This window comes from Sitophilus oryzae, unplaced genomic scaffold, assembly GCF_002938485.1.
Source record: "Sitophilus oryzae breed Bouriz unplaced genomic scaffold, Soryzae_2.0 scaffold_1536_pilon_pilon, whole genome shotgun sequence".
NCBI lineage: Eukaryota > Metazoa > Arthropoda > Insecta > Coleoptera > Curculionidae > Sitophilus > Sitophilus oryzae.
In genome coordinates, this window is record NW_022146210.1 from 898,145 (window position 1) to 910,261 (window position 12,117).

Below are 12,117 nucleotides of genomic sequence, written 5' to 3' on the forward strand. Positions count from 1 at the left end.
AGAGAGAGATTCTCTATGGTTATAATGTCCATTAGAGAATTAGTTCATCTTTCAGTGCTACTAAACAGGATGTAATAAACTGGTGCTACTCAATAACAATTGAGGTTTCTTGTCTCCATGGAGCAACGGGGTCGCCGTGATACGTGCGTAGTCCATTGTGTTGTTTTAACTTTCTTCGATGTTTTAAGATTTCCGGTCTGAATGATAGTTTTGTCGCAACTGTATCCAACAGCATGGTCCGGATCTCTCCATCAACAAAACCTTCCACAAAAATGCTGTTGAATTTGTGTTGGAGCGAGGCCGATTGAGCCAGTTTTGTGTGGGGTAGTTGGGTAAGGTGAGTAGTGCACTATTTCGGACCTTACGGAGAGAATGGTCCTTATTGCCCATTGTAATGGTGCCATTACCTTTCGCGAAAATCCTTCCGGATTGTGAAGACATTCGTGATGGAGTACTTTCTAACGCGAGAGCTTGTTTCGCGCTCACATCAGGGAGTGCTAAACGCATTCACCAATGCGCTGGGTGGCTAGGAAGAGGAGTGCGTTGTCTTGTCCTCGTTGTAGTAAGCGGTCGAGATGCCTGTAAATGGCAACCAGCTCCATAACGTTCGTGGGTGAGAAGGGTAGCAGGGCGAAGCGAGGTCGGGTAGCGGGTCGGGGTTAACTCGTGCAGGAGGACTCACGTGTGACTTGTGGAAGTTGTCGAGTGTTGAGCTGGGAGAGGATGATGCATGTTAAAGGAGCTGGCGGCCGGTCGATTGTTGTAAAGGTCGAGCGAAGTGTGCTGATGATCGCTGTGTCGGAGTGGGACAAGGGCTGAGGGAGCGGGAAGTGCATCTTCTCGGAGTGGGCGAAGTTCGGGTAGCGGTTGAGCTTGGTTCGCGGATGGGGGCGATGGTGGGGTTCGGCGGTCTGCAGGGCGGTGAAACTGCAGGAATATGATTGGCGCCGCAAGGCGGGTTTTTGGCTCCGTCTGGAAGATCGACTTGTGATGTGGCGTGAAATAATGAACTTGAGATATCTGTATTTCGGAAGTTTGGTGGCCTAACGATTATTTCTTGAAGAATGTTGGTGAATTGCCTTTTTTATTTTCTGTTTTAAAATTTCGATTTTTTTTTTTTTTTTTTTTTTTTTTTTTTTTTTTTTTTTTTTTTTTTTTTTTTTTTTTTTTTTTTTTTTTTTTTTAAATTAAATTATTTTATATAAAGCTTGGCCTGTATTTTTGAATTTTCTGCGATATTATCTTCTAAAATAATTGTTAATATGATTTTCTCTTCTAAATTAACTTCCAAGTCAATTATTTACTATTCAAATTGTCCATTCTAATTTGTTTGTATGGACGATCAAGGCTTCAACTCAAGCAAATGTGTCAAGGACCTACCTTCCTCATCAAACGTTCTCAATCGGCTTGCAAATTGTTTTCTTTTCATTTACGCATTTCATCTCTTCCAGTATACATTTTAATTCCGTCACTTTCAGGTCTTTCAATAATTTTTTCGGTATTTTTTTTTTTTTTTTTTTTTTTTTTTTTTTTTTTTTTTTTTTTTTTTTTTTTTTTTTTTTTTCGTCGGTTCCGTGTTTATAGAAAGTCACAATTTAATTTAAACACTATTATTTAAACTATATTAAATAATAACGATAAAGACTTATAGAACTATTTTACAAAACGATTTATAATAAGAATATTATTTGAATTTTGAGCGCTCAAGACTGGTAATGTTTAGTATACTGCCCTGTAGGCCCAGGCCGGTTATTATACGCGACTGAGAAATCGGAGAATATGCATAGGATAGTGTTAGTGTGCGGTAGAGAAGCGGTCGAATGTTCTTCTGTGATGTACGAGTTCGTTCCAGTGGGATACTTAATTAGGTACGGGAATAATATCATTACTGTGTCAGTGCTGTATGAGAAGAGGGGATTTAGGGATAGGATATAGGTTATAGTGTTAGGTCGAGGTCACCAGGGGGCACAATAGCTTGAATTTTAACGCTCGAAAGAATAGTCCCAAGAACCGGTGGAAGAAATGCTCGAGACGTTTTCGAGACGTACGAATTGTAAGGGGAAAGTGAGAAATATACACAGATTCAAGTATCGATAGACGAGTGTTGTCCGGAAAAGGGACGATATCATTACTAAGGCAATGTCACACAAAGGAAATGATGGAATTGTGTTATCAAACAAGATCAAGAAAAACAATTAAATAGACTTCCAAGAAAGGTAACCGCCAGAGCATCAGAGTATAAATGAGTAATGGCCACATTGAAAGCAGACTAAAGATATCCTTTTTTTGTCGGGTAGCACGGACCTTGAAATGTGTTATTACCAATTTTTAGAAAATTCGTTGAACTACAGGAATAAATGTGAGAAGATGAAGACAAAGAAAGACAAGTACTATAGCTCCTTTAGACTATCGGTGCGAGGAGGCTGAGAAATATCTATGTCCAGGCCTCTGGCCAGGGGGAGTAATAATAAACCATTTTCGGAACATACAGCGCCAGAGGAAGGCACAAACCCAACAAAGTACGCTGAACCAAGTAATTGTACGCTGAGGATACTACATATTAATGTCCGTTCCTTAAGGAAAAATGGATGATAGAAGTCTATGAGTAGGACAAGAACATAATATCATTTGCCTTACGGAGATGGATGAAGGATAAGAAATAAAAATATAAAGATCAAGGATGTATTTCTATTAGGAGTCTTTCAGGAAGCAATTCCTTGGAGGAGGAACAGCGATCTTTACTAGGGATACCCTCGCAGCAGAAGTTGTTCATCAAAATTTGAATAATGGTGTAGATACTGATAAAGACTTTGAATGTTGTTGTGCTTATGTTAATATTTTAAAATTGTACATTATTAATATTTACAGATCTCCCTCAGGATCTCTCAACACTTTCTTAAACTCAGTTGAGAGACTTTTTTTAGGGATGGGCACAAATAAGAGTTAGATTATGACGGGTGATTTTAATGTCCATTTTAATACAGTTGAAGCTGCCCGTGTTCGTCTGTCTGATCTCTTGGATGGCTTCGGGATGTGGCAGACAATCTTTGAGCCGACGAGAGGTGAGTCTTGTCTTGACAATATTTTTGTTAGCGATCATATTGAAATTGATGATGCCCGTGTTGTTGATATGGGGGTTTCGGATCATAAGGGACAGATTGTGGGATTTTCAATGAAGGTTATAGAAATCAAGCAGACCAAGAGATGTGTCAAACCTATCACACAGATGGGATTATTTCAGTTTTATAATAGGTTAGAACTTGTATCTTGTGATTTTATAAACTCGGAGAGTCTCACTGCAGAACAAAAAGTTGATAAGTTTATGGATATTTTGGAGATAGCTTATCTTGATTGTTTTCCTGTTAAATTATACACTGTTAGGTCTGATCAGGCAAATCATATCACTTGGTTCAATGCAGAACTGAAATATATGCGAGAACAGCTGAAGTTGTTAAGAGATATGAGTGAACATGGGTATACTAATGGTCAAGAATACAAGAAGTACAGATCCTTATATAAAGATAAAATAAGACAAGCTAAGATCAAAAATAACGATGCTCTGATTCAAAGCTCGACTAACCCTGCCAAAACAATGTGGCAAATAATTCATTCACATAGATGTAAATCTGGGGATACCTGCCAAAATACTCTTACACCGGACGATTTTAATACATTCTTTTCTAGTATTGCAGAAAATATAGGAAGAAACATTCCAAATTCAGCTAATAACTCTATATCATACTTGTTATCTATGACACCTCCGCTTGTGAAATTTAACTTCTCTGAAGTATCTTTTAATGATGTACGTTCTGTAATCAATAACTTAAAGAACAAGAAGAGTGCGGATATCTTTGGACTTAGCACAAGATTAATAAAGACGATCAAGAATATAATTATTGTGCCTGTGGCCAACTGATCAACCACTGTATAAAAGAAAACGTATTCCCACGAATTTTGAAAAGGGGGGTAATAGCACCTATTTTTAAAAAGGGAGACCCAAATTTGGCTGACAATTATAGACCTATATCATTGCTTCCTATTGTATCTAAGATATTTGAAAAATGTATGGCACTTCAAATGACGGCTTTTTTTCGAAGAAAACAATCTGTTCACTGACTGCCAGTTTGGGTTCCGCAGCTGCCGAAGTACTGGTATGGCTGTATTGGATTTGACATCCCAAATAATTGAAGCCTTTCATAATAAACTATATAGTAAGGTGGTCCTTTGCGACTTGAGCAAGGCCTTTGATTGCGTCGACCACAACATCCTCTTGAATAAACTCAAATTTTATAACTTGTGTAATGATAGTATTGAGTTGATGACGTCATACCTTAAGGATAGGTCACAGCGTGTGAGGTGTGAGGGTGTGACATCAGGGGAGAAAGTAGTAAATCTTGGGGTCCCCCAAGGTTCAGTTTTAGGCCCACTGTTGTTCTTAATTTATATCAATGACTTACCAACAAATGTTACTGCAAAATGTACTCTCTTCGCTGATGATACAACTATCACAAGTATCGGTTGCTCTCTCGGAAGTACAATTTTGGCATCGGAATCGGCATTGAGACAGGCAGGCGAGTGGTTTCGAGCAAACAGACTTCTGCTCAACACGGGCAAGACCAAAGAAATTGTTTGTTCATTGCGGGATATTAACGGGATCGATCAAACACCAGAGGCCATGTTCCTGGGCGTTACATTGGATCTGGGTTTACACTGGGGCGCCCACATTGACCAAGTAGCCAAAAAACTGACAAAAACAGTGTATGTCATCCGGAATCTCTCGCTGTGTATCCCCGACTGTACTTGTAACGGCTTATTATGCGTTATTCCAGTCTCATATATCGTATGCAGTTTTAGCCTGGGGACATTCTACGGGGGTTCGCAGATTGTTTGGCATACAGAGAAGGGTAGTGAGGGTTATGGCTGGGCTGGGATATATGGACGATTGCAGGGCAGCTTTCACTTCCTTTGGGATTCTTACAGTTCCGGCAATATATATATATTTGAGAACCTATGCTTTGCAAGGCGGGCTGAGCATCTGCAGACGCACATGGGCGTGCACAGTTATGACACCCGTAATAAAAATAATCTGATACCTCTGTACTGGCGATTGAAGGGATGTCAAGATGGACCAGGATACTGGGCCATTAAATTTTTTAATATTCTTCAAGAGAGTATCGGGGGCCTACCTTATAGTTCTTTTTGCAGACAACTGAGGGAGATTCTTGTTAAAAACGCATTTTACTCTTTTGACAAGTTCTTGTCGTACAGATTTTGACTAAATGTTTTGTGAATTTTAATATCTGTGGTTTGTATCTTGTGAATTTTTGCATTGTAAAACTTTTCCAATTTTATGTTAGTGCTTTTTGTATTTTTCACATTTAAGTTTTTCTATTTTATATTAGTATATTGTTTTTATATATTGACGTGTGTAAACTATTTTTGTACTGGCATGAATAAATAAATAAATAAATAAATAAATAAAAGGTTCATATCCTATTTCTGAAAACTCGAAAATTTCTTTGAATTCCTTCACTCTTTTTGAATGTCCACTTCCTTTTATGTAGTTATATATTTTAATAATTACAGTTTCCACGTCAACTTTTAATTTATTGCAAGCATGTTTGGCAGAATTATGGCCAAACCTTAGACACCGACACAAAATGACAATTTTTTCTATTTTTACTGACAGTTCGACAAGCAAAACGATCTTTTAAAGTAGCCGTTTTCGAATCGCTTAGCACAATCAGTAAAGACGCTAAGCCCCTCAAATGAGAATACCCAAATCGGTTGTTAAGTGTGCACTAAGCGAAAATTGACGTCATATACTGCTTAGCGTTTTCTAAGTTACAGAATTCGGGTCCTTAGATAAATTGACAAGGTATTCTTCAAATTGAATTGTCAAAGACTGCAGATATGTTGCTTCAGTTAAAGGTTCATTGAAAAAATGAGGTCCTAATAATCGATCACCGTAAATGCCTGCCAAACGAATTTTATGGGACTACTTACGAATTACTACCTACTTACGAATTTTATGGGACTACAAATTTAGTTTCTTCCGCATCGCCAGACGGCGCAAAAGACATGAAAGTACAGGTTTCTAATTTATATACGAAAATGACATGACAGCCTCTATATTTACTACCATCTATGGTCTAGTTTTGATCTAGTTGTCAAAATGTTGGTGGTCCGTCAAGTTATTTTTAAATCATTTTTAAATAATTATTAGTTCAGATATTCCTGATTTGCCGGAAAGTTCGGTGATTTGTGTTTATAGTTTCTGTTTTTATTAGTTTATGCATTTTGGTATTTACGGTCGATCCCCATTTTCATGTTAGATACTAAACTTTTTATTAAAGAAATGTTAAATATCTTAGAAATAATACATGTACGGAATAAAAAAATGTTTAATCATAAATAAGTAAGTACATAGTTGGTAAAATAGTATTTTTAGTAACAGTTAATTAGTAGTCTATAATATTTTTACTATATTATAATTTATTTGTTAAATCAAAAAATAGGCGCTATGTGCTCTATTGTTGGTGTTTAAAATGTATGTATTCATAATTTTATTTTTAGTTTTGAATATGTTACACTTCTAATGATTTAATAAAACATAAGATATAGTAAACTAGTCTATATTTATTATTTTATATTTTACAAGGAATAATTTTGCGCTTCAATAACGTTACCGTTTTAGCTAGCGTTAACAAATAACTGAACGCTAAAATTATGACATGCCATAACTCTCCATTAGTTTCTTCCGGATCACCAGGTGGCTCTAAATGAAGGACTTATTTGTTTTATATCAGTGTCCAATCTATCTCTAGTAAGTGACATTAGTCTATGATTATGGCACATATGAGCTGGGCAGCCGGCTGCTAATAATCGAGGATTGCGCTCTTTTAAAGAGCAGTGCAAACATGTCTAACACAGCGGGAATACTGTTTCCAGCAAAATGCCGTTTAACTCTTTCAAGTACGGTGGATCACAATTTGAACCACCAATTTTTAACGCGTTGAGGCACGGCGAGGTAAATAATAAACCACCTAGATTTAAATTTCTGGCGCTAAGCTACGTCGGTTTATTTATTGTACCGCCGAGGAAACGCATGTATTAGGATGCCGGCCTTGCAATTTCCCCCTCCACGCAACGATATTAACGTGTGTCGTTTGAATTGAGTGCAAAATGATGGCCGAATATTTACTGCACGTTTATGTTAATTTGTGGCGCTTGGTAAATGTGTTTTTTGACTAATTTTTTGTGCTTACAATTGTGGAAAGTGATTTACGTAAAGCATAAAAAGTAATTAATACTTTATTTAATTGAATATTAGTTTGATTACGCGCATTTTCTCTTTGTTAGTGCAGTGTTCAAAAATTGAGCCACCATACTTCTAAGGCAATGAACAGCGATCGCAAATACCGATATGATTATCTTACTTCACTGGATCCAAATGCTCTATATGACATCCTAGATGTCATTGACGAACAAAATGTAGCAATACCGTCAGATTCAGGTTCATAAAATGACAGTACCGATGAAAATGATCAAGATGCCGATGCTTCCACTAGTTTAGTTCGTGATAATGAAGAACCTGAACCTGAATACGTGCTTTCCGCCTCGGACGATTCAGATTATGAGTGGGATGCAGGAGATTTGGTACCTTTAGCTCGGTTAGCAGCAGAAATGAAAACGCAAAAACAGATTTCATGGGACAAGAATTTGGCTAATATTCATGCACCAATTCCATTTAGTGAAAATACCGGACTGCCTCAGTTTATCAGAGATATTCCGAACCCTAGCCCACTAGATATTTTTTGACTATTTATTAGCGATGACATTATCAATCATATAGTTTTCCAAACTAATTTATATGCCGAACAAAAATTTTTCAACATGGGCAAACCATACAAAAAAACTAACCCAGACGAAATAAAGGCATTTTTGGGAATCAACCTCCTAATGGGAATAAAACGATATCCAAGCTACAGAGATTACTGGAGCACAGCGCCTGATTTACATGATCCTTACATAAGTCTGATTATGACTTTACACCGATTCGGTTGGCTCCTATCACATGTTCACCTCAATGACAATAGTGTTATTCCGGCACGTGATACAATTAATTTTGATAAATTATATAAAGTAAGGCCGTTTTTGGATTCCCTAAAAGCTAATTTTCGAAATTGTCTTCAGCCACATGAGAATGTAGCGGTGGATGAATCGATGATCAAATTCAAAGGTCGTATTTCTATAAAACAATATATGCCCAAAAAGCCTATAAAAAGGGGCTACAAAGTGTGGATGTTAGCTGATTCATCTGGGTATTTCCTAAATTTTGAAATTTACACAGGAAAAGCAGGGAATGAAGTTGAACAGAATTTAGGTGCTCGAGTAGTTAAAAATATGACTTCTGAAATAGCAAACAAAAACCATAAAGTCTTTTTTGACAATTTTTTTACCGGTGTACCACTGATGGAAGAGCTTCGTCAACAACATTTGTATGCTTGTGGCACTGTCAACTCAACAAGGAAAAATTTGCCTCAATTTAAGACAGATAAAGAGCTAAAACGGGGAGATTTTGATTGGTATTCTAGTAATACGGGTCTGGCAGCGATAAAATGGCGGGATAGAAGGTCGGTACATTTGTTATCATATTATCACAATCCGTCTTCAAGCACTGCGGTGAAAAGAAAGGAAAAAGATGGGACGCAGGTACAAGTGCCATGTCCTATTATGCTTAGGGATTATAATAAGAACATGAATTTTGTGGATAAATTTGATCAGCTTAGGGCTACTTATGGTATCGATAGAAAAAGTCACAAATGGTGGCACCGAATATTTTTCTTCTTTATCGACTCAGCGCTTGTAAATGCATTCATTATAAATAACTTTTTAGGAAAATCACCTCAATTGACAATAAAAAATTTTCGAAGGCAAGTGTCAGAGGGTCTGGTATCAAATAATTTAGTTAATCATTTGTCATTGCCTACGGACTTATCTTTACCTTTGAAAAAACACAAACCATCCGTTTGAAAATAAATAAGATTGACATCAAGTGCTCATCAACCAATGCGTACTACTCGCAGGAGATGCGCTGTCTGTAGTACCAAAAATAATGTCAGGACCAACTGGCAATGCAGTGTTTGCAATGTACCTCTTTGTTTGGGGCTTCAAAAACTTGTTTTCAGAATTACCATAATTAGTATTTTTTAATGTTCAGGTACTGTGGTGTACATATTAAACCACCATATTTTGTTTATAACAATAGGTCTAATTGTTTGAAATTTATCTTTGTGTTTGTTTTTAAGCATCTTTTGTTAGAAAAATGTACAAAATATTGATTTTTGGAGTACATTTTTTCTTCGTACTGCTAGTGTTTTTTTATGGCAATTTTCCGTACCTGAAAGAGTTAACCATCGTAACGTTTTCAGAAGTTGCGAAATTCATAATTATTTTATACAAAATTACTCTGTTTGGTACCTTCAAATTCTTCAAATCACATTTTTGTTGGTATTTTAATTGTAGCTTTCTCCGGGCCGTATTATAAGTTTTACTAATTTGAAGGTAGATTTTTGAAAATAACTTTTAAATGACTATTCCAAATGAAACTAAATTCTACACAAAAGTACAACTTTAACGCCTCTTCAAAAAAGTCTTATACAACTTTTGCATAAAATCATGGGGGGAGATATTTGAACTTTTCAAAATTAACATGGGATTTTCTATGTCCCGTGTTCTAATGCACCACACGGTATAATAAGATTGTAAATAAGATAATAAAAGAGTCATATTTTCTAAAAACTTTACGTTCGATAAGGGGAAATACATTTTTAACACAACATTATAATACTTCAATAGTTGTATCTAATCTCTAGAATATCCGTTAAATATTTGTTATGATAAACTATTACGCGCGGTCAAGGTCACTTATCTATTAGGATAAAAAATATTTAATAAAGCGGTATTTTACGTTTTTATATCGAGCCGGTAGCGGATTGTAAAATCATAAAATTTGCAATAAATAACAACTTTTCAAGTCATTTTAGGTAGTTTACAAACATGATACATAAAAAAAATTGAAAAAAAGTTACTTATTAAAACACATTAAGTAGATATATACACTCAGATGCAAAAAAAACGCAACGGAGAAAATTTTGGTCTAATTTTATTTATATTGCATTATTATTTATATTTATATTTATTATTATTATATCATTTGTATTGCGTTATATTTTTGTTAATTTTAGCCCTATTTTCATGATTTTTTAAAAAAGCTGTATATAATTATACCAACTTTAATTGGTAAACTCAGTTTTTTATAAACTTTAGTATTTGGCATATTATACAGGGTTAATCGAGGGGTTGTTTTTTTACCCTAACTTTGACACACCCTGTGCAATAATTTCCTGTGTAGATTTTCCTAAAATATAATTTTACGGTCAGAACCATGTCTCCTGAGCATTTTGTTTTTTGGATCATGTCAATACATGTCTTGGTTAATTTTTAAGAGCGAAATGAACTTGCCACCAACAACTTGCAATTTTTTCAATCATAATTTCTTTTTGAAGTTTTTTCTCAATATAACAAGGCAGCTTTGGTGATTATTATGAACTATATACTACTATGAACTGCCCATCATGTTCGAAGTTTGGGAAACGCTTGGCAGGAGGGTTAGAGGTCGCAAAGCGGTACCAGCTTCATTAAATGAACTTCGCTTAGTTCTTAAAGAAGAATGAAAAAGCATAATGCAATATGATATATGCAGCCTCAATGACAGTATGAAAGTGTATACAGGCAATTATAGCAGCCAGGGGAGGCAATACAAAGTATTAGGGTAATTTTTACATTTTTTTTTCTGTTTGTATACTTACGTTTGTATACTACAGTATTACCGATGTTTTCCTTAATATCGTTAGTTCCGTTATCGTTTATTAAAATAAGGACTGTATCGTTAGTCTTTAACCTTTTTTTAATTTAGTATAGAATATCCGATGCAGCGTAATATGACGTTACGACAATAGTCACCAAAACCATCTCGTCATATTAAAAAATTACATCAAAAATGATAATTGAAAAAATTGTAAATTGATCGTCATCAGTTCATTTCGCTCTCAAAAATTAACCAAAGCATGTATTGACATGGTCCAAATAATAAAATGATCAGGAGACATGGTTCTTACTGTAAAATTATATTTTAGGAAAATTTCAGTACGAAATTATTGCACAGGGTGTTTTAAAGTTAGGATAAATAAACAACCTCTCGATTACTACTACTACTGCCATTACTCGCTGACGCAAGGCGTTTCCTGTCATGAGCCAAACCCCTCGATTAACCCTGTATAATATGCCAATTACTAGAGTTTATAAAAAAACTGAGTTTACGAATTAAAGTTGATATAATTATATACAGTTTACTAAAAAATTCATGAAAATAGGGCTAAAAATAACAAAAGTATGACTTTAAATTTGACCAAAAATTTCTCCGTTGCGTTTTTGTTGCATCTGAGTGTATATTGCCTAAGTAGTCACTTAGCTACAAAATATATGTGAATAAAATACCAAAAATGAACTTGAAAATAATCTAAAATTGACAGGTCTCAAAATTAGGACAATATTTCAGATAGTTTTATTTGTTGTATAAAATTCTGATAAGTACAGCTTTAAAACGATGACCTCAGAGTAATTCCCATTTGAAAACTTTGAAAACCTTTATCCACAGTATACTTATATACAGGGTGAATCTTAAATAGTGCAAATATTTTTAGGGATGATATATTTCGGACAAGTCTATGAGTTTCTTTCGCGAATTTTTTTTGAAAATATGGGATTTTTTTTTAATTTTTAGTTAAATACATAATATCTTTATAATATGGCAACAAAGGTAGTAGATTAAATTTACAAAAAAGAAAACCTACAAAAAATAGCGGTTCTCAAAATGTAAGCGAAAAATAATTTTCTTTTTTTAATTTTCAAAATAAAATATCTCGGTTATTTTGGACTTATTTGAAAAACGGTAAAGAGAAAATATGTTTCTTTTGACAAGAAATATTTGAAATACTGAAAATGTTTGCAGTTATTTAAGACTCACCCTGTATATGGAATTTTACTTATACT

At 35.0% G+C, this 12,117-nt stretch overlaps 1 protein-coding gene across 1 annotated transcript; it reads left to right on the forward strand.

The window, feature by feature from the left end:
- The first annotated feature begins 7,896 nt into the window (after positions 1-7,896).
- Positions 7,897-9,036, forward strand: LOC115878907 (piggyBac transposable element-derived protein 4-like). Its single transcript, XM_030895517.1, has one exon. It carries the CDS (start codon positions 7,897-7,899, stop codon positions 9,034-9,036), a length of 1,140 nt encoding a protein of 379 aa, XP_030751377.1.
- The last annotated feature ends 3,081 nt before the right edge of the window (positions 9,037-12,117 follow it).

Bases quoted from the DNA above. Each gene is read 5' to 3' on its own strand.
- LOC115878907 (XM_030895517.1), top strand. From the start codon at position 7,897: ATGGGCAAACCATACAAAAAAACTAACCCAGACGAAATAAAGGCATTT.